General features: G+C 40.5%; 1 protein-coding gene across 3 annotated transcripts in view; it reads left to right on the top strand.

The window, feature by feature from the left end:
* MASTL (microtubule associated serine/threonine kinase like) overlaps positions 1-24,154 on the top strand; it is a 141,597-nt gene that overhangs the window by 62,850 nt on the left and 54,593 nt on the right. For all 3 annotated transcript variants that reach the window (XM_033931419.1, XM_033931418.1, XM_033931420.1), the window contains exons 4-7: positions 228-316; positions 6,776-6,882; positions 14,292-14,445; positions 21,283-21,434. In XM_033931419.1, coding sequence (XP_033787310.1) covers positions 228-316; positions 6,776-6,882; positions 14,292-14,445; positions 21,283-21,434 — 502 coding nt within the window. The remainder of the gene's footprint in view (positions 1-227; positions 317-6,775; positions 6,883-14,291; positions 14,446-21,282; positions 21,435-24,154) is intronic.

Genomic DNA, 24,154 nt, shown 5'->3' with positions numbered 1-24,154 from the left:
TGAACATGTATGCCCTTTTGTAGTTATACACTAAAGCATTTGTGTTCATTTACGCGCATTAAGTGCACTATGCACTATTGTATAAGTGCTGCATTTTTCTGTGCATTTGCTTGTGCGAGGTGCACTTAACTGCAAGTGTCCAGTTATGGAATTGCCTTTTAAAATGTGGTGTGTTTCTTTTATTTCATGCACAAAATAAAACAGGCCTTTATTCTATTCTAATTCAGGGACCTGAAGCCAGACAACATGCTAATTTCCAATGAGGGCCACATTAAGCTAACAGACTTTGGTCTCTCCAGAATTACTCTAAAGAGAGGTAAGTGTTTTTAAATTATTTTTTTTTTTTCTCCGAGGCAAGCAGGTATAATATTCTCACATGTGGATGGTGTCATCCATGGAACACCAATACAGACACTACCAACTGGACGGTCATTTAAAATCTTTAGGCAGGGCTCATACTGTGCATGTGCCAGTGCCTTTCTGCCCAACATTAGCTCAATACCATTAGTTCTTCTTTTTCTGTGGAGCTGAGAAGCTGTCTTCAGTTTTCTCTTCAGTGTGTCAAACTTTTGCCTTTTTTTGTGCCTTCCTGTACTTGTTTTTCTCCTAATTTCTTGATTTATTGTGTACCAGTATTTTATTCGACTTTAGCTCATTTTTGTCAGTATTTTTTTTTTTTTGGCCTACGGGTCCCTCCTAGAAATGTCAACCATTTTTTGGTATCCTAGTTACTCAACATCCCCTGGCCATTAAGCCCTTTGATTTAACATCAGCAGTTTTCCCCTCCATGCCAGAGGGTACCAAGTGGCTTTAAGAAATGTTCTCGATGTAATAGGGCCATTTCAGGCTCTAACTTACATAATTGGTGTGTCCATTGTCTGGGTCCTGAACATTGGGACAGTAATTGTGACCTCAGTCTCCGCATGCAAAAGGTCACCAAAAGCCCAAAAACGTCAGTTTGAAAATCTTTTCAGTACCATGTCAGCACTGACATCAAGCGTGGTGGGTGACTAAGACTTGGGCATTGACATTGCATACAGACCATCATGCGTCTGGCTTCTTACAGAGATAGGACTCTACTTCCTCTTTATCTAAGTCTCGCGCATCAAGGGACAAGGCAGATAAAGCTAAGAAGCACAAATATTCTTCCCCTTCTAGCTATGAAACTGCATCCTCCCAAGTGTCGACTTCCTTGACGCATAGTCAGCGTCGAAGCACAGAGGACTACTTCCCTTCCATCCAGCTGATGTCTCCTCATAGGTGTGCCTCAACAGCAGTTTCCTATGCTTCAACATCTGGTACTGCAGACTGCTTCCTTGCTGATTGTCTCTTGCATTACCAGCACCATCTCTCTAGGAGGAAATTTGAGCTATCCTCAGACAAGAGCTTTCAGGACTACTGCAGATTTGTCTTCACAGGCTTTAAGGGCTTCCATGTCTTCCTCATCCCAGCTTGAGGATACATTGAAGCGTCGATCAAGGATGAGGTTATGCACCTCTACTCGATGTTGAATATCGGGGTTGGCACAGATCCACTCAAAGCATTCATCAGCAGAGGAATTATCTCCTGGATTAGACCATCGGTCTACACCTCAGTGGCCAGTCAACTTCCTCTCGATGCACACTCCCTGATTCCCTTAGTTGAGCGTATTTTTGAGGAGTGACTCTGAAAATGAATTAAATTAATATCTCCAACCATTCAGTAGAGGATTTGCCAGAATACTTCGCAGAAGAATCCTGTGGCATACCTTCTGATTCTTCCCTCTCAATGATGCAAGTTCAGTTCAATTTATTTGATATTCTGCAAATATAAAGCACAAGTTTAAAATCTAAGCTAAAGAGTACCGTATATACTCTAATATAAACAAGAGATTTTTGGGCCAAAAACTTGGCCTCAAAATGGGAGTCTTGGTTTATATTCGGGCCAGCATCCACCCACCTCCCTCCTGGACTTGTTTCTGGCCTCTGCCCTGTCACCTCCTCTATGCCAATATCCCGCATGCCTTTGCACTTTCCATATGACCCGCATACCTGTAATTCCTGGTGGTCCTGAGGTGTAGTGGGTAAGTGTGAGCTTTCTATGCTCCTGCCCTGATGCTGAGCTGGTTGCTGCTGCGAGTTCTGGCGGTTCAGCTGTACCGAGCATGAGTGTCAAGTGGCTTCCTGAATGGCTGCGGTGAGTCTTGTGTGAATTTACAGAAGCCTGCTCAGTACAGCTAAACTGCCAGAACTTGCAGCAGCAACCGGCTCAGCAGTGAGGGGCAGAAGTGCGGAAATCTCGCTCCTGCCTGTTACACATCTGAACCACCAGGCATTCTAGGTACACGGATCATACGGAACGTGCAGCAATATGCTGGCAATATGCCAGCGATGCAGGATATCAGAAAAGAGGAGGTACAATGGACAGGGCAGGGAGGGAAGGGGGCAGGGTGCATTGCCTGGCAGACACAGGGCTGGGTACAGATCCTGGCAGGGCAAGACACTTGAATATTAAGCCGCCCGTCTTATATTTGAGTCAATCATTTTTCCTCCTTTTGGGGGGGAAAAATGGGGGGTCTCGACTTATATTCAGATCGACTTACATTCAAGTATATACACTTCCCCCCTCCGAATCTGCGGTTTCAGCATCTACGGATTTGGTTATTCGCGATTTAGTGATTGAATTGTGTCAATTTTGAGAATTTACATCTGCTGTCTGTATTTTGCACTGTTCAGGAAGAAATACATTTGTTTCTTTTTCTCTGGGGTTGTACTGCATGCAGTGTCTTGCATCTTAGGGTTTGTTTGTATATATTAGTACTTTTTTTTTTTTTAATTCAAGCAAGTTTTGTTGAATTTTTTCCATAACAGACATGTACTTTTAGTTTTTGGTCCCATATTTGCCTGGGGTTATCTGTGTTCTGGTAGGAATGAATGTTGAGAAGCATAAAGTGTGCTTTGTGTAGTTTAATTTTGTGGTTAACCATAATGTGTTGTTAATAAGATTATATTGTGTGTGTATATGTGTATATATGTATATATGAAAAATGAATGGAAAAAATGGTGTTACAATTAGTATTATTATGGGGGCGGGGTTTGGGACGGAGATTGGGCAGAGATGGGCAGGGTCTGGCCCATGACTTAGCCCAGTGTTCTTCAACCTCCTATCTGCGGACCGATGCCGGACCACAAAATAATTATTTTATTTCCACTGGTCCATAGGTGTCAAAAGGTTGAAGAACACTGATGTAGTGTATCTAGATTTTCAGAAAGCTTTTGACAAAGTTTCTCATGAGGCTCCTGAGAAAATTAAAGTTCAGTTGTGGATTAGGAATTGGTTATCAGATAGAAAACAGAGGGTAGGGTTAAATGGTCATTTTTCTCAAATGAGGAGAGTAAACAGTGTAGTGCCACAGGGGTCTGTACTAGGACCGGTGCTATTTAACTTATTTATAAATGATCTGGAAATTGGAACGATGAGTGAGGTGATTAAATTTGCAAATGACACTAAACAGTTCAAAGTTGTTAAAACGCATGCGGATTGTGAAAAATTGTAGGCGGACCTTAGGAAATTGGAAGACTGGGCATCCAAATGGCAGATGAAGTTTGATGTGGACAAATGCAAAGTGATGCAAATTGGGAAGAATAACCTGAATCACAGTTACCGGATGCTAGGGTCCACCTTGGGGATTAGCGCCCAAGAAAAGGATCTGGGTATCATCGTAGACAATATGATGAAACCTTCCACCCATTGTGCGGCCAAAAAAGCAAACAGGATGCTTGGAATTATTTAAAAAGGGATGGTTAAGAGTAAAAATGTTATAATGCCCCTGTATCACTCCATGGTGCGACCTCATCTGGAGTATTGCGTTCAGGTCTGGTCTTCTTATCTCAAGAAAGATATAGTGGCGCTAGAAAAGGTTCAAAGAAGAGCAACCAAGATGGTAAAGTGGATGGAATTTCTCTTGTTTGAGGAAAGACTGAAACGGTTAGGATTCTTCAGCTTGGAAAAGAGACAACTGAGGGGAGATATGATTGAAGTCTACAAAATCCTGAGTGGAGTAGAACGGGTACAAGTGGATTGATTTTTCACTCTGTCAAAAAATTACAAAGACTAGGTGACACTCGATGAAGTTACAGGGAAATACTTTTAAAACCAATAGGAGGAAATATTTTTTCACTCAGAAAATAGTTAAGGTCTACAACGCGTTGCCAGAGGATGTGGTAAGAGCAGATAGCATAGCTGGTTTTAAGAAAAGATTGGACAAGTTCCTGGAGGAAAAGTCCATAGTCTGTTATTGAGAAAGACATGGGGAAAGCCACTGCTTGCCCTATATCGGTAGCATGGAATATTGCTGCTACTTGGGTTTTGGCCAGGTACTAGTGAGCATGGGTATTGGACGCCAGCGCACTCATAAAGCTGCAGTTACCAATTAAGCTGCTAGCTTTCACTCAAGGTGTGAAAAATAACAAAAAACATGGAAAATGACGCTAACGCAAGAGTTACTGAAATATTTAATTTTATTGTTTTTATTTTTCAATACTGAAACTCAAAAGAATAGTTGAAAGAATAATTGCGTTAGCGGGAGGTCGTTATAGTTGCCAAAATGCTGGCCTTCTGATAACGAGCTCAACTCGATACTTCGAAGCTCCCCATTATATACCTTAAGTTCAGTATGACATCATTGGCTGTAGGCCAATCAATTACAGAGGTGGTCTTTAAAGTTAGACAAAGAACTCTACATGTTTAAAAGTTTCAGAAATTACATTTGTTTTGTTTACATTCATTTCTGAATATACATTAACATTTTATAACATATCCAATATGCCTTTTATCCTTTTCACAAAGGTATATTAAGAGAAATCTGCATTTGTTAAAAAGGTGCTGATATATTCTCAGCCCTCAGAGAAAAAAGGAGAAGGCAATCAAGGAGAAGGAGGGGCTGTTTTCCCCCTCTCCTTGAGCTGACAGCTTCAAATTTCACCTACTCACACAGAAGCCTTCCTATGTTGGAGACTGGAACAGCAATCTCTGACTCTAAGTTAACCATTTCCAGATGTTGTGTTCAGGATTCCTTAGTATTCTTTATATAGACCATTTCATTTTAAATATAGATTTTCATCCATCCATACTTGGGCCCCAAACATTCATAACTTCACACACATTATATGTCATTCATATTTAATACATGTTATATCTCAGTTTGGAATATGAAATCTAATATGTTCTTCCTACCCAGCCTAAGGCACATCTGGTATCAATTAGAACCACGATGCTAGAAGCGGGAAAACTCTGAACAAAGAAAAGCAGAGAGAACAAAGAAGACAGAAAGACAGAACCCAAAATGGAGTTCTTAATACAAGATGGAGTTCTTAATCCTGATTTCCTTTATGATCTAGGCTAATAGCAAAGTACATAAAAAGAATATTATTATGCTTTCCCTTAATATTAATCTGTAGTGTGTTTTTCTGGCCTTGGCTACATCCATATTCAGATTTTTATTCACCAATTTTTCGTACGCTTCTATTGGGCATGGCTTTAACTAACACATATGTTTATATCTAACTAGAGTTACCCAGAATCATATGAAAAACCAGCACTTTTGTAGAAACATTCCACAAAAATACTGCACTATCATGTCCTGACGTCCATTCCATTACCGTCCCATAGACATCACCCCCTACTGGCCACGAGCCACTACTGCTCAACTAGTGACCTGGATTGGCCAACGTGAGAACAGGCTATTGGGCTTGATGGACCATTGGTCTGACTCAGTATGGCTGTTCTTATACAAACGAAACCCTAAGATTCAAGACTCTGCATGCAGTACAATCCCAGAGAAATAGAAACAAATGCATTATTTCCTGAACAGTACAAAATATAGACAGCAGATGTAAATTCTCAAAATTGACACAATTCAATCACTAAATTGAAAATAAAATCATTTCCCCTATCTTCGTTGTCTGGCGATTTTGTTTTTCAAACCATCTTTTCACATTCTCTGGCTGCATTTCCTTCTGTCTGTGCTCTTAACCATGGCCACCTTATCCATCTGTTGTTTTTCTCTCCTTCACTTTCTGCCATACATCCATCTTTAGCATTAACATTTCTTCAGTTTTTCTGCTTTCTTTATTTTTCCATGTCTTCCCTTCCCATCTATCCATGTGTACCATCTCCTCCCTCTTTCTTATCCCCTATTCCCATCTATCCATATGCAGTATTTCTTCTTATTTCTTCTTATCTCTTCCCTGCCACACCCATTGCTGTGCATCATCTCCCTCTGTCTCCCATCCCTGTGCACCATCTCATCCCTCTTTCCCCCTACCATTGTCGGACAACTCTGTCTTCCCCCTCATATGGTCTGGCATATTTATCCTCTCCTTCCCATAGCCTGGAATCTCTCTCCTCTCCCGTGGTCTGGCGTCTCTCTCTCCTTCCCTCCTTCTTCCCCTCCTTCCTTCTTAGGGGCAGACTAGATGGGCCATTTGGCCTTTTATCTGGCATTATGTTTCTATGTTTAAGTGGGAGGATAGCTGGGGATGCTTGTATATCAAGTTAAAATTTAATAAAATGTTTTGCTTGTCTTACAAAACACTTGCATACCAAGTTACTTGCAATCCAAGGTTTTACTATATTATAAATGGAACTATATTTTCAAAGATCTTCCAAATTGACAAATGTTTAATTTTCCTTTGGTTTTAGGTATTGTGCTACTGACAAGCCATTTATAAAGCATAAAATGCAATCAATAGTAATTAGCGTGAATACATTTTACAAATAAACTCTTGTATTTTAGAGATAAACATGGTGGATATACTTACAACGCCATCAATGAATAAGCCTAAACGAGACTACTCACGGACCCCAGGACAAGTGTTATCGCTCATCAGCTCACTAGGCTTTGTGAGTAATTTTCCTTTTCAGAGATAATTCTGTTTAACAAATTTAACATGATTATTCATTGAAGATAATAGCATGCCAATGAAAACAAGATTTACCTTGGTTTTCAAAACTTTTCTCACATGACCACCAAATTTAAGTAGAATGTCTTTTCTCTTGTTTGCCAGATGTAATTTTATTTTAGTTTGTTAATTTTAGCGCTTAGCTCTCAATGTTCCAGTGGTAGCTCAAGGTAAGTTACATTCAGGTACAGTAGGATTTCTCTGACCTCAGAAGGCTTACAAGTCGAAGTTTGTACCTGAGACAATGGAAGACTAAGTGACAAGCCCAAAGCCATAAAGAGTGACAGTGTGATTCAAACCCTGGTCTCTTGGTTCACAGTTTGCTACTCTAACCACTTAGCTACTACGTCACTTCATTGATTTTCATTGTTTGTTATGGTCAGGGCATCATTTTAAAGGAAATGTTAAATAAAATATTAAATTACTTTTGGTCCTCTAGTTCATTTGATAGTTTGAGTGTCTGTGAACTATATTGAATGCTGAGAAAAGTTGAATTCAATTTATGAGAATTAAAAAGTTCTTAAAATGATACTCCTTGTTTAATTGAAACTGATCTTTTCTTATGTAATATAATGGGAATAAATTCAACCATTTCATGTTTTCTTGAGACACAATGTACAAAGGAAGAACAAGGAGACTAAATCAGAATCTATATATGAAATGGTAAGTGAAGCCCTAGTTTCCTTTGGACAGTTAATTGGCTAATTAGAATCTGATGCTTTAATTACTAGGTAACCAGTAAACCACCCTACAGAACAAACCTGTACAAATGAATTTGGCAGTACTGTCCTTTGAGTTTGCTCTTCACAACAAAAGTTAATGGGAGTTCAATATGTCATAATGAAAATAAATTTCTGAGGACCTATTTAACCCCCCCCAAAAAAAAAAAAACCCCAAACAAACCAAAAACAGGTAGTTGATGCCCTAAACATTGGGGCTGTATCCATTCACTTTCAAGCTGAATACTGCAGTGACTTTGTCCAGGACTGATTGTCCAGCCAAGATCATACCAAATTCACAGCAGAAAAAAAAATCCAGAGTTGCAAAGAATTCCAGATCAACATCTAAAATCTGCAGGTCTCTCTCTTAATGTGACAAAGGTAAAGATTCATGCATCAGCTATAAGTGTAAAGAAAATGTTCATGGAAAGATAGGTGGAGGGAAAACACTGATCTCTGTAAAGAACATTCTTGCTTGCCTGTAGTTCAGTAGAGAGCATCTGGATGATACACAAGACTCTGGAGCATAAGATGTGTTTTAATAGGGCAGATCCAAGGTTCACCAAAGTTCAACAAGCTCCATATTTTGTCTCTAAGGACAGGAGCCAGAATCTCAATGAGTTGGTCTATTGCAGTAATTTTATTTTAGTTTGTTAATTTTAGCGCTTAGCTCTCAACTTTCCAGTGGTAGCTCAAGGTAAGTTACATTCAGGTACAGTAGGATTTCTCTGACCTCAGAAGGCTTTACAAGTCGAAGTTTGTACCTGAGACAATGGAAGACTAAGTGACAAGCCCAAAGCCATAAAGAGTGACAGTGTGATTCAAACCCTGGTATAATGGAAGTGACAAGTATGCAAATCTCTCTCACACATATTCATTAGGGATATCTTGAAAACCTGACTGGCTGGGGGTCCCCCAGGACAGGTTTGGGAACCACTGGTCTATTGTATGAGGGGGTGCTGATTTGTCTTTGTCTTTTCTTATATCGCCTACCTAATCTCCCAGTTCTCCCCCAACGAGTCCAACAAGAGCACTCGCAGAACAAACCTATTTAATTACCCCTCCTTGAAATCTTACCAATACAAAAAGTTTCTAGATAGAATGTTATCATTCCAGGCAGCTAGGCTGAACACATGGCTTGGAAAGCCCATACTTGAGGCCACTACATATGCAGACTTTAGAAAATCCCTGAAAACTCGACTGTTTAACAAATTCTAAATTCCCATACCCAACTCTTCCTCGCCTTGACCATTCCACCTCGCCCCCTAATTCCAAGGTCCGAAACTAATTATACTTTCCACCTTGAATCTCATGTACTGACATAATGTATCTTTATTGTAACCCATGTACTGACTAAATGTATCTTTATTGTAACCCGCCTGTAACCCATACACTGACAAAATGCACCTTGATAGTAAACCACTTGTATTGTAACCCACTTGTATCCCATGTACTGACAAAATGCATCTTTACTGTAACCCACTTGCATCCCATGTACTGACTAAACATATCTTTATTGTAAACCGTTTCTATCCCATGTACTGTCAAATGTATCTTTATTGTAAACCGCTTCGAACTTCACGGTATAGCGGTATATAAGAAATAAATTATTATTATTATATTAACAATACTTTCATCACATCAAAGTTTGTTTTGTATGTGATTGACCTAAATTTTATAATTGTAGTTGATTATTTAATTTTATTGCAGATTTGAAGTGAAAATGGCATAAAACTGGCACTTCACTGCAAGAGTGTGCCAAGTGGCGATATCTTTTCCCAAAAGGGAACTCGGTCAAATAAATTTACGGTAATATGTCAGTTAGTGCCCTTCTGCTGCTCAGTCAAGAACTGGGTTGCTGTGTTTAGAACAGGACATTGAAGCCCAGAAGAAGGAAATTCTGGGATACCAACTCAAATGACAATTCCAGAAGATGTGGATGCCATTCATTCCATGATCCTGGACAATAGAAGAATATCCTGTAAAAAGATAACAGAAACCGTGGGGATATCCTGAGAATGAGTAGGCTATATTCATGAGATTTTAGACATGAGAAAGTTCTTAAGCAAATGATTTCCCAAATATCTCAATGCTGACCAGAAATATGGTCGGGTGGTTGCTTCACAATCCATTTTGGACCAAGTTCAACGGGATCCTGTGGAAATTTTGAACCATCTTGTAACTATGGATGAAACTCTGTATGTGTGTGTGTGATCCAGAGACAAAAGACCAATCCACACATACCAAGAATTTCAAGACTGAAGTCATCAAGCAAGCTGTTGGTGTCTGTCTTCTGGGACAAAGATGGAATTTTGCTTGTAGATTAGGATGCAGCCATCACAGCATAGTACTATATTACATTTCTTGACAAACTGAAGAAGCAACTGATTTTCAAAGCTTTTGAAAGGAATCTTGTTCAAGATACTTCCGCATCTCACAAGGCAGCCATTACACAGCATACAGTGGCATATCTTCACTTTGAAGTTCTGAAACACCCTGCCTACTCACCTGATTCAGCCCCTATTACCCCTTTCTAACCTTAAGAAATACCTTAAGAGAAGAAAGTTTTCAAGCACTGAGGGTGCTTGAAAACTTAGCTACAGATGAGTTATTGAGTTAGCTACAGATGAGTGATTTGCAGCACAACAAAAAAATTTTCTTAGATAGGTTGAAGTTAGAACAGCGAAGTCACAAGTGGATGGAGCTCAGTGGTGAATATGTAGAGCAGGGCTGCCCAAGTCCGGTCTTTGATCTACTGACAGGCCAGGTTTTCAGGATATCCACAATGAACATGCATGAGAGAGTTTTGCATACCACAAAGGCAGTATAGGCAATCTATCTCACATACATATTCATTCTGTATATCCTGAAAATCTGTCCTGCCAGTAGATCTCGAGGACCGGACTTGGCCAGTAGAGTAAATAAATTTTTTAAGTACAATAGCTTGTTTTCTTTACAAAGCTAAGGACTTATCAGCACCCCCTTGTATTGTACTACATTATATATACATGGCTAATAATAGTTATGACTCTTCCTTTAGGTACTTTGTGTAAATCTGTTTTAAACCCAACCATGTAACTGCATGGATCTTGTATTCCACAGCTTAATTATATCGCTGGAAAAAAAAACACTTTATCTAGCTCAGTTTTAAATGTGTTATTGTGACTATCTTACTACTACCACTAATTTTCTATAATGCTACTAGATATACGCAGCACTCTGTTCCTAGTGGGCTCACAATCTTAAGGTTTTTTTTAACCTGGGGCAATGGAGGGTTGAATAACTTGCCCAGGGTCACAAGAGGCCGCAGTAGGAATTGCACCCAGTTCCCTAGAATCACAGTATGCAGCATTAGCCATTAGGCTACTCCACTACAGTGGAACTTGAGGAGGAAATGAGGAGAAAGACCCTCAGAAGAGACTCTTCTCTGGACCCTCTCGAGTAGTACTGTGTCTTTCTTCATATTAGGCGACCAGTGCTGGACGCAGTACTCCAGGTGAGGGTGCATCATGGCCCGGTACAGCGGCATGATAACCTTTTCCGATCTATTCGTGATCCCCTTCTTTATCATTCCTAGCATTCTGTTCGCCCTTTTCACCGCCACCGCACATTGCGTGGATGGCTTCATCGACTTGTCGACCAGTACTCTCAAGTCTCTTTCCTGGGTGGTCTCTCCAAGCACTGCCCTGGACATCCTGTATTCGTGTATGAGATTTTTGTTACCCGACATGCATCATCCTACACTTATCCACTTTGAACCTCATCTGCCATGTTGCGGCCCATTTCTCGATCGTGTTTGTCATGTTGCAGATGTTCGCAATCCTCCTGCGTCTTCACTACTCTGAATAACTTCATATTGTCCGCAAATTTAATCACCTCACTCGTCATACCAATTTCCAGATCATTTATAAAGATGTTGAAGAGCACGGGTCCAAGCACCGAGCCCTGCGGCACCCCACTGGTGACACTCTTCCAGTTCGAGTATTGTCCATCTAGCCCCACTCTCTCTTTCTGATGCTCCAGCCAGTTTTTAAACCACATGAGTATATCACCCTCGATTCCATGGCTCGCAATTTTCCGAAGTAGTTGTTCATGCAGAACCTTGTAAAACGCCTTCTGAAAATCCAGATATACAATGTTGACCGGGTCGCCCTTGTCTCTCTGTCTGTTTCCTCCCTCAAAGAAGTGCAGCAAGTTCGTCAAACACGATCTGCCTTTGCTAAAACCGTGCTGACTGGTCCTCATCAGCCCGTGTTCATCAAGATGATCAATGATGTGGTCCTTTATCAGCGACTCCACCATCTTTCCCGGTACTGAGGTCAGACTCACCGGTCCGTAGTTTCCTGGATCTCCCCTCAAACCTTTCTTGAAGATCGGCGTAACATTTGTCACCTTTCTGTCTTCCGGAATCTTTCCCGATTTGATCGACAGATTGGCTATTAGTTAAAGCAGTTCAGCTATGGTCCCTTTCAGTTCCTTGATGACCCTCGGATGGATGCCATCTGGTCCCAGGGATTTATCGCGCTTAAGTCTATCAATCTGCCTACATACCTCCTCTAGACAGACCGTCAATCCTGTCAATTTTCCGTCTTCGTTTCCAGCATATAGCCTGATGGGTTCCGGTATGCTGTGTACATCTTCTTTGGTAAATATAAACGCAAAAAATGTGTTCAGTTTGCGGCGATTGCTTTGTCCTCCTTTAGCGCTGACTCATCCCACTCATGCAGAAATAGGAAGTAATGTCGGAGGAGGTGGGATGGGTAGGAGTTCAAACCAAGCCATGGGCAGTGTATGTGCAATGCTGCTACTTCAGAGGATCAATAAAAGATTACCTTTAAGGTAGAATGGCACAAGAGGGAGAGGTGTATGATGTTAAATTGTAGATAGATGAAAAATGCCAGATTGTGCCAAGGACAGGGGTTGGAAGAGAGATTTGGAGGAGGAAAGAGATGCTGTATTGTGATTAATAATACAGTACATTAATCCAAGTTAACTGCAATTAACTTACAGTCCTAGTCAAACTATATAATTTTTTGTCTAGTTTTAATTTCAGTGGGGCCACCTTTCTCCCTTATCAGGATTTAGGTAAGGATCTAATTGTACTGTGAAAATAATAACCTGAGCCAAAATAAAGGCCATCCTTGTGGGAGTGAAAATGCTCAGTATGGCTATTCTTATATTCTTATAGCTAATCCTGGTTTTAAACTGAAGGCAGTGTGGTATTTGTAGTCAATGATTCCTGCCTTGGTGTTGTGGGTCCTATGAGGTTGGTAGAAACCCAGGACAGGCTAAAATATCTCCCTCCTAGAATGGAGTTGCTAGGACTGTGATGACCCTTAGAACATTGAATCCTCTACATTTAAAAAGTTGCCTGGGGAATTGTGGAAATGCCAAATTGCTTAGTTCCATGCTAGAGATTTTGGGATGGTTCTGGGTTTCTGACCTACCCTATCCTAAAGTGTTATGGACTTGCAGCACTGATATTAATGGGCAGAGTCAGGAATTATAAATCCCACACTGCTACTGGATGTAAGTTCAAAACGAGGACTGGCCAAAAAGTCTCAAGCTTGAAACTCTGTAGCTTGGTATCTCTGGAAATGTAGCCATCCTACCTTCTGATGACTTTTTTTTTTATCCCAGTTTGTATCCTAGATGTTTGTTACTGTGGTTATCCAATACCCATGTCTAAAAATTAACCTTGTTGCCTCCATAATTGGTAAAACCCCCTAATCAAGAAACTTTATCTGATACCTAGTGAAGCTTGAAGAATGGTTCAAAATTTGGCAGCTAAGATTTAATGCTAACAAATGCTTGGTCATGCATTTGGGCTGCAAAAACCCAAAGGAATAGTACAGCTTAGGGGGTGAAGAACTTTTTGTGCACAAAAGAGGAGCAGGACTTGGGTGTGATAGTATGTGGTGATTTTAAGGTGGTTAAACAAGTTGAAAAGGCAGAAGGATGCTTGGATGCATATGGAGAGGAATGGTCAGTAGGAAAAAGGAGGTATTGATGCTCCTGTATATGTGACTCATTTAAAATGTTGTGTACTGGAGTTCTGGAGACTGCTCCTTCAAAAAGATATAAACAGGATGGAGTTGATCCAGAGAAAGGCTACTAAAAGAGTCGGTGGTCTTCATCACAAGTTGTATGGGGACAAACTTAAAAGATCTCAATATGTATACTTTGGAGGAAAGGCGGGAGAGGAGAAATATGATATAGACATGGCATAAATGTGCATGAGACAAAGTCTGTTTCAATTGAAAGAGAACTCTGGAATGATGAGGGGGCATAGGATGAAGGTGAAAGGGGATAGATTTAGACGTGACCTCAGAAAGTACTTTTTCATGGAAAGGGTGGTGAGCGCTTGCAATGGCCTCCCAGTGGAGGTAGTGGAGAGAGAAAATGTCTCTAAATTCATGAAAGCTTGGAACAAGTACGTTGGATATCTAAAGGAGAGTAAGGGGATAGTAGATGGCGTAGTTAAGCAGACTAGAGAGGCTATGTGGTCTTTATCTGCCTTAATTTTTCTCTATTTCTAAATATAAACACAGAGTTGTAAATTTCTCAAAGTATATAAAAATCAGTGTAATTAGCTAGCTTCCAAGCAAATAGTTTATTTATCTTTTTACAGCACACACCACCTGTTGGTGGGAAAATGCAACCATCTATTTTGCCTCCAAGTCCAATGTATGTTGATACTACTCATGGATCTTTTCTTACTTCTGAACCTGTAAGCCAAAAGGAAAATATGTTCAACTCCAGCTCCAGCAAGCTAATGATATCGGGTATGTAAACTGAATTGCTTATTACATGCTAAAAATATAAAGGAGGTTTTGACCAATAAAATCTAAAGATGCATTCCTTATTGATGACAATTTCCATCTTATGTATAGTGTTATCTCTTAAATATGTTTCTCCTTATAAGATATATTTTATAGAATTTAAACAAGCACTTTAAGGGCTCCTTTTACAAAGGTGCGTTAGGGCCTTAATGCGCGGAATAGCATACGCTAAATTGCCGCACACGCTAGCCGCTACCACCTCCTTTTAAGCAGGCAGTAATTTTTCAGCTAGTGCGCGCTAATCTTGTGCATGTGTTAAAACCGCATCTTAGTAAAAGGAGCCCTAAGATTTTATTTAATGTAGACAAATGCAAAATTATATACATCAGGAAGAATGTTGTTAGGACACCTAACAACTTTTTTTTTTTTTTTTTCATCATTTATCAGTTTTTAATTGATCAAACAAGTATCATTTACACACTTGAATACAGATTCACCAAATTAAATAGGGAAATTAATCCCTAACATTATAAAAAATAAAACTATTATTATTTAGTCCACAAATATTTTTGGAGTCAAGAACTAGAAATAAAAAAGAGAAAACAATCTCATTACATGGGAGCATTACAAAGAGGGCACTGTCAGCAGCCAGTTCACGGTACCCTTTTAGAATGGGAACAGAGCCAATTATGATCTCCCCACCTTCTCTAGCTGCAGTAAATTCTAACAATTGTTTGGGTTCAAAGAAAAGAAAATTTTTACCCAGATAAGTAATACAATATTTTGAAGGATATTTAAGTACAAACGTAGCACCTAATGAAGTGACTCTCGGTCGATAGACCAGAAAGCCCCTGCTTCTACTTTGCGATATTTGTGAAAGATCAGGAAATATACGTATTTTTGAGCCCATAAATTGATCATTAATGTGCTGAAAATAAGTCTTAAGTATTAAGTCACCACAAGAGTGGTCCTTTCCATTATAACTTCCAAAGCATTTTCCAAAAAGTTTAAGTTAATTTCAGCTCCAGGCATCTCAGTTTCCGTTGGTGTAGAGCTAATTGGCTTAGCTTTAATAGTTAAATATTGCGCTCTCACTATTGGTGGTAGGTTTTCTCTAGGCAGAAGCAAATTTCACGCATATATTTACGGACCATTTCAATAGCTGAGATTACTGGTGACCTTGGAAAATTTAAAATTCTCAAATTATTTTTTCTTTGATAATTTTCAATATACTAGAATTTTTTTGAATGACAGATCTCTCTTTAACTATGTCTACTTGAAGATCATTCACCTGAGAAATCAGCCACTCGTGCTTCTAAATAGTCTTACCATATTCCTTCAGGATTTCCCATGGTGTTCCACTTTAGCACTGATACTACCACAATCCTTCCTTAAAACTTCAACTGCTTTTTTAAGGTTGGAATCCATTACCTCTATTGCCCTCCAAATATCTTCTAATTTGACAACAGCTGGTTTTTCCAATCTTCCAAAAGATGACGGTATTTTTTTTTCCCACGGGTTTTCCTACTCCAATCTCTGTGCTGGAGATCGTTGTTAGATCTCCAGCTTGTACTTCGACCCGACGGGGACTCCCAGCCACTCCTCTAGGACTCCACACTTCTGTTTCCACTTCCAGGGACCTCAGTGTTGCCTGCAACACAAGGCTGGAACCTCCGGGCTGGATGGGTGCCTGTCTTGCTTCGGGGCTAAACGAATCTCCTTCAACGCTAAGAACCTCAGTTGGAAACAGAACTTCTCCTGAAGCGCGTCGAGCCAAGCCTTCCAAAGTTGTCTGAACTAACCGACTCGGAGTCACGGTTGCTGGAGGTATTGACCGCAAGGATCCTTTCCTCTATCCCATCGCAAGGGAAACAACATGAATGGGTAAGTTTGGAGTTTGGTCAGTTCTAGAGGAACTTAGTGGCACAGCTCAGCGCGCATGTCTGCTCCCGACGCCATCTTGACTCTGAATCCCGGCACCTAACAATTTGATGAATTGCAGATCAAAAAGAAATCTGTTTTGTGCTAGTCTGGAAAGGTCCTCCAGCATCATCCCCATGGTTGTTTTCAACGTGTCCAGCCATCTGATTGCAGGTGCGCTGCCTTTCTCTGGTTCCTTCGATCTTCCCAACATGATGTCCTTTTCCAGTGATCTCTCTCTTCTGACAGTATGACCAAAATAAGGCAGTTGTAACTTCATCATTTGAGCTTCAAATGACATAGCCAGTTTGATCTCTTCCATAATCGATTTGTTAGTTCTGGTGGTCCACGGCATGCCTAAAATCCTCAAACGCTGAGGTGAACACAAAAGTCCACCATGGTAAACTGAATTAAAAATTATTATGGTGGCATTCTTTTGAGTTGATAGTAATGGCTGGTTCAGTTTGGGAGACACGCCTCACTATAGTTATAAGATAAGTTGAAAAACTAATTTTTTACATTTAGAATTTTGATATATAATATTGAAAAATATATAAAAATTAAAAAGAATATTAAAATTAAACCGGAGTCTATGAGGAAGCATAGCGGTTTTAAAACTCTGTAAACATCTGTGCTTGTCACATAATAGAGTGCCGCTTCTAACGGTTCCTGGTTATAAGATTAAAGATCGTGATTTATTGGAAGACGCATTTCACTAAGCTTTTTGTCTTCAAGAGTATAAGGTAGTAGAAGGTCTGGACTGTCTTCTTTTGATGTTAGAAATAATATGACTTCATAGACACGCCTAAAATACTCAACCAGTTTAGTTGATGCAAAATCCTTCTCCAGCACCAAAGTTCAAATGAATCCATCTTCTTTCTGTCTTGTTTCCGTAGTGTCCAGCTTTCACTTCAGTAACTGACACTGAGAAAATGAGTGTGTGGACAAGTCTGATCTTCGTTTGGAGTGTTACTTCCTTGCCTTTGAATACTTTGTTGAGAGCCTTCATTGAATAGTGACCAAGTGCTATTCTGAGGAGTATTTCCTCCTTTCTAGTTGCTGCTTTGTTTACAAAAGAGCCCAGAAGATTGAAATCCTTTACAACTTCTATTCTATTGCCTTCAAGCTCAAAATCTTCATCATTTTTCATGTTCACGAACTTTGTCTTGTTTATATTCAGTTCTAATCTCATGTTATGACTTTTGGCTTTCACTTTTCTCATTAGATACAGCATGTCTTTTTTGCTGCTGATGATGAGCGTTGTATCATCTGCATAGCGCAGGTTGTTTATTTAAAACCAACACTCTTCTTCGAAATTTGCTTTTCTGAAGATGGTTTCACTGTACAGGTTGAACAGGTAAGGTGACAAGATGCATCATTGCCCAACACTATGCTTTATTGGAAACCAGTCAGTGTTGCCATATTCAGTTGTCGCTGCAGCTTCTTGATTTTCATATAGGCTTTCTATCAGCTGAGTTATGCGTTTGGGTATTCCTATTTGCACTAGAGTTCTCCATAGTTTATTGTGATCCACACAGTCAAAAACTTTGCTGTAGTTGATGAAGCAGCCGTATAGGGGGTTTTTGTATTCTTTGCTCTTGTCCAATATCCATCTAACATTGGCAATAATGTGTCTTGTTCCTCGACCTTTTCTTAATCCAGCCTGAACTTCAGGTAGCTCTTGCTTCATTGTATTATTTTCAGCAATATTTTGCTAGCGTGTGGAATTAATGCAATTGTTCTGTAGTTGTTACAGCCCTTGGCATCACCTTTCTTTGGTAAAGGTATGAACAGTTATCTCCAATTGGTTGGCCTTGTTTTTTTCTTCAAAATCTGCTGACACAATCGACTGAGGGCCATGACACACAGACATGTCGTTTTTTTTCGGATCACTAAAACTCTTGCTATCTTTTTGTGCATAGCCAAGTGATATTAGTGCATCAATCACTTGGCTAGTTTGTATTGTGTTTTAATTAATTTGCATGGCTGGATCGAAAAATGGGCAATCAAGGGGAAAAACATGTGGTAAGCCATTTTATGCATCGGGTTGGCAAATGTGATCGTTGCTAAAGTTGTCAAAACAGGTTTAGCGACGATCGCTGGCCTTAGTGCATTTGGGCCTGAGTAGTTAGCGAACTTCAGAAGATAAGTGCCAAGCTACTAAGCTAGTGAGTGCATTTATAGCTTTATGTAAACATTAAAATGCCATCTTTCTAATCTCATACCTATAGATAGAAGCCAAAAATTGAAAATCCAAAAAAGTCTCCTCTGAAAGTTTTTCTTCCTTTAAAATTTCATTGACTATTTGAGGTACACCTTTTGGATTTTCAATCTTAAATGTCTAAAGAACTGCTGGGCTTTGCAGTTATAGCTTAACTTTTTTAGAAAGCTCTCATCCAAAGCTACATTTAATTTGATTTTTTTTCATGTACAATATTATTGCAGTTTCAGGAAGCTGATGGGTTAAAGTTTCTCAAAAATGGCATTTGAATTTGTGGTGATCTGTTAAATTAACATTTATATTCGCTATACACCCCAGTACTGTTGACTTTTTTTCACAGATAACGAGAGATTAAATGTGATAGAAAATAGAGAATGACATGGTGGCTGTTACCCGCGGGTAACCCACTGAAATGGAGAGAGAAAAAATAGTGGTTGCCACGGGGATGGGGACAAGGCCATTCTCCCGCCCAATCACCACGTCCCGCCTTCTTCCTCCCTCCCTTCCCCTCATCTTATGTGGCGACTTTAATTTTTCTTCTTCCAGCGACATGCTTTCAACAAGTCGTGCGTGCGCACGACTGCTTTAGTTGAATCTTCTCCTCTGACGCAACCAGAAACAGGAAGTTGCGTCAGTGGAGAAGATTCAACTGAAGCAGTCACGCGCGTGACTTGATGAAAGCGTGCCGCTGGGAGAAGGAAAAATTAAAGTCGCCACATAAGGTGAAGGGAGGGAGAGGGTGGGATACGGCGATCGGGCAGGAGGGAGCTGCTGGACTACGAGTGTTCCCTCACAGTAGGAATGAGGAAGTGAAAGGGAAAGAGATGCTGGGCCAAGTGGATGAAGAGGGAGACAAATATTGAACCCACTGCAGGAAAAAGAAAGGGGAGGACAGGCAGGTGAGCCAGATGCTGGAAGCGGGGGGAGAAAGAAGGAAAGAAGCTAGATGAGGTTGGAGAGGAGAGAGACACATTGGTGTGGAAGAGGAAGAGAGGGGAAATCTAGACTCAGGAAAGTAACAGAAACAGAGGGGAAATTATGTGCATGGGGGCATAGGGACAGAGACATAAAGGGGAGATACATGGAGATGGTATATGGACAAAGGGGGGGGGGCAATGCTGTACACAGGAGGGAGTATACAGATACAGAGGGGAGATATTAGAAATGGGGAAAATAGGAAAACAGAAGGGAGATAGGTTTGTGTGGATGGGATCAGATGGTTTATGGGGACTGAGCTCGTGGGGATGGGACGGGGACGAGTTGACGGGGACAAATATTTTCCCTGTGTCATTCTCTAGTAGAAAACGTAGTAGTAGAAGATCTGTTTTAATTTGTATTTCATAATTATGAGTGGCTATTACTTTTTTTGCATAAAAAAGGAGTGGTTTTTTAGATTGTTTACTTTAAAGTTTAGTAATACTGTACTTTGTGTATGTCATATATATATGAGACTATCAAATCTCAATAAAGTACATTATATTCATTTCATGCAAAGTTGTGTTTATGTGAATATTTCTGGGGAGGGGCTCTATAGCTTTCATCTGATTCTAAAGGGGTCTGTGACTCAAAAGGTTAATCACTGAATAAAATAAATAAGTTAATAAAATATCAAGAAGGTAGAAATAAAGAAATATTTACAATAGGACAGCTCAAGATAGTAACATTAAATTCTTACACAGCTGCTGCTTTGTTACAGTTTTGGGCTTCTTTGACAGAAGCCGTTACTGATTTTTCGTTCATAGGTTATATTAGCTGGTGTTTAGTTTATAGTTCAGAAAATTTCCTGTGTTCTTCTTGAAAGTATATGAAAAATGGATTACAAAATTGTAATTGGAGTATAAAAAAAGGAAAAGAAAGACAAGTTTCAAGTTTAATAAAAACTTGTATACTGCCTATCAGTCTTCTGAGTGGTTTGTACATAATAAAATAGGGTAACATACATTAAAACATACAGAACCTACTGGAACGATAGGATTAAGATAAAGAATTACATTATAAAATAGGAAAGGGAGCCATATAGGGGAAATACAAAAGGAAGGGAGATCTCATCTGATAACCAAAGCAGAAATTAATATAAGTTTGGTAAGATAGCAGGACACAACTTTGAAGCAGAGCAGATCCCTGTCCTTTGCAGTCCATGATCTTAGGCCCCCACAACAACCACAGTTTAAAAAAAAAAAATAAAAAATTTGATTGCTTAAAAGGTCTTTGTAGAAGAAAGAGAAGGAACAGAAACCCCACGTAAAATTGAACAAAAGAAAAACAAGTGGGGAGTGGGATAGACCACATCAACCTTGGGACAAACAATCTTGATTACAATTTGCACAGAAATAGTACATATAAAACCATATATAATAAATAGTCATATAAGCAGAATGTCCTTATTGTTTCGGCCACCAGGTGGAGGTCTGCCTCAGGGGTGTGATATGGATCTAAAAGAAAATACACTCTACAGGAAAAAGATCAAGACTGCATTAATAAATTACAAAGGTCTTTGGCCAATCTACCACTGTAGTCATATACTGCAAAGGTTAAATTTACTTTGATTGTTTTAATGTCATGCCACTAAGCCATGTTTCCTGCCAGACTGTGTGTTTTAATGCAGGTATGGTATGGTCTTTAATACCACATTAGTGCATATCATTAAATTTTATATCGATAGAATAAATGTAAGCTGTTTCTATTTTATCATTGTCAAGGTTTTGAGGCTTCAGGGAAGTGTCTAACTCCAAATCCACTTCAATACCAAATGAGGCTTGGAACTTCAAGTACCAGTAGTCCTTCCTGCTTATCTTTATCTAGTATGGAAACAGAGTGTTGCAGTAGCCTCCAAAAGAAAAAAGAGATTCATGTGAGTAACAGTTAACTCTATTTAGTTTGTGCTTTTCATGTACTGTATCGTGAGCTTTCTGTGCTCCCGCCTGGCCCCATACCGTTTTCTAAATGGCTGCCATCAGTTCTCGCAAGTCCCACAAGAACTGATGCCAGCCATTCAGAAAGTGGCACAGGCCCAAGCAGGAGCGTGGAAAGCTTGCTCCTGACATCTGCGCTCCTGACCTGTGCATCGCTAGCGGGAGGGATGCATACTGGACCACCAGGTAACCAGGTACTACGACGGCAACGATTATGGCGGTAGCTGGCGGGCAAGTGTTTTTAAAGTTGCGGCGATGGCGGGCGGGTAGGTGTCTTTAAAGGTATTGGGGGGGGGGGGGGTTAAAATTTGTACCTTCGCTCCATAAGACGCACCAAGATTTCCACCCACTTTTGGGTGAGAAAAAAGTGTGTCTTATGGAGCGAAAAATACGGTATATTCAGTTCTTTGCATATAATCTGAAAACTGGTGTTTATAGTAAGCAGTTAAATATTCTGTTACGTCCTGTCCGGAATCCATACTAAAAGTGTTTCACCTCTACCTGCGAACCGGATCTTGCAGAAATCCACAGACTTTTCTCTGCATTGCTCCTCCCACTAGCTGAAGAACACAGAGCCCCCTATAGTTTTTCATTTCTGCAAGCGAACTGTACAAAAGCCCTTTCTGATCTGCTCCTTAATTTTTTTGCTAAAGTTTGTTGTTTTCTTTGATGGCTTTGGAGCCTTGAGACCCTTTTTGAAGGGGTTCTCTGTCTGTGAAAGGACACAGTTCCACAGAACCAGGTTAAGCTTTGGCAGATGGACTTGTGGAGCCAGCCTGCTGTGTGCTGCCTTCAGAGTTCAGGGTCCGTCCCTGTGGGAGCATGCTTACCTTTTGACCTTATCAGAGCTTTATAAGGAGGCTGTTTGCACCCCGGTTGTGGGCTGTGGGTCGTGGGGTCAGTTGGGATCCGTCTGACTGTCAGCTCGAAGATCCTGAAGATTGAACTGTTAGAAGAAAAATTTGAGGCAGAAGTTCCTTTCCCTTTGCTTCAGTTGCATAGACAGAGCTGACAGGCAGTTACTTTGGAGACTGTAAGTACAGCCCCATTGCTTTCTGTGGGAGAATTAGGGGGAAAAAGTGATTTTCAGCTCTTTCCTGGGGGTAGGAGGTCAGTTCTCCCACCCCCAAAAACCCTAAATCACTGTTTTTTGAACTTTAGGTTAGTTTCCACGAGGTGTTTTAGGCGCAAATTTCCAGGTGTGGCCATCCTGCATTTTAGCAATCTAATTTTAAATTCATTTTTTTGTGTCTCAGCCCCTCAATTTTGGTTAAAATCGCCAGGTATGGACTCCTCCACCTCCATAGACTTGAATTCATGTGTGGATTGCGCTGCTTTGCCTGCGAAGGAGCATCTTTGTACGTGTGCCACGGCATGTGAGGGGAAGTGCTTCAGGCCTAGTGAAGGGACAAGTGCTTCAATTAGTGAAGGGACAAGTGCTTCAGGCCTAGCCTCCTTTGGGTCCTCCAGGGCTGGAAAGCCTGTATGAGTCCAGGAAATGGGCAGAAAATCTTGCCCAGTGCCCATTTTTGGTGGTGACGCAAAGCGCAGGTGTACGGAGTTTGGGGACTTCTTGCAGCTCACATCTTGGCTTTGCCGGAGATATGGCTTTTCTCCGGAATTTATTCAGCTCATGTGGAGAGCATTTCTTACGGACCTGACCCACATAGTGTAGCTGATGGGCACACTGCAAACTTCTATACCAGATCCTTCATTTATGGAGGTCCCTGTTCAGGTCACTGATGCCCCTGTCCTCCCAGACCAGGATTGCTTTAACTGGTATGCTGATACTTTGGATACTGCATCCTCCCTGGATGACATTGAAACCCTTTGTGGCACCATTAGCCAAGTGGTCTCAGAGAACCCTGATGACCCTTCTGTTCACCGACCTCTGTTCATCATTTTATAGCGGACACCATAAAGGAACTGAATTTGAAGGCTCAGTCCTCCATGTCTCGATATATTGTCATGAGTTGTGCTAATACTTTGACGTCCTTTTTTTCCCTTGCATCCAGATATCTCAGCTCTCGTTATTTAGCAGTGGGAGACTCCTGAAACTTCTCTAAGCTGATTAAGGCAATGGCTAAGTTTTAGCCTATGGCGCCAGATTTTTTTGCTTTTTGAGCAACTAAAGGTAGATTCAGCAGTAGCTCAGGTGACGAAGCGTGTTTATTTATCAGAACGGGTTACAAGCCAACATTCACAGTACTTTACATTGGACAGTACGTTTGACAATACAATACAATATACTACAATACACTACAATACAATACCATACAATACAGTAGTATAATGATAAGGCTGGACAGTACAGTAACTTAAGGACAGCTTGGGTGGGGACATTCTTCCGAGTGAAGGCAGAGTGAAGCTGAAACATTCTTAGGACCGCTGGGTGGATTTGATCTTAATGATGCTTTATGAAGTGGCTTCTTCAGTTATTAGAGCCGTGGCAGCTACCTACTTTGCGGCACATGCTTGCCACATGAGATTGCATCAAGATCCTTTTACGGAGGATGACCCCTGCTCCCAGCTGGTGCTTGAGGGGGTGGATTATGTTGCTCATTCCTTATATGACCTCATTAGGGTTCTAGGCAAAGTTTTGGCTTCTGCTGTCCCAGCTCACATAACGCTCTAGATTCGCCACTAGGCTGGTGACTCG

The sequence above is a fragment of the Geotrypetes seraphini genome, chromosome 2, assembly GCF_902459505.1.
Source record: "Geotrypetes seraphini chromosome 2, aGeoSer1.1, whole genome shotgun sequence".
Taxonomy (NCBI): Eukaryota; Metazoa; Chordata; class Amphibia; order Gymnophiona; family Dermophiidae; genus Geotrypetes; species Geotrypetes seraphini.
The sequence above is the reverse complement of the archived record's forward strand: the minus strand, read 5'-3'. Positions and strand labels throughout refer to the sequence as shown.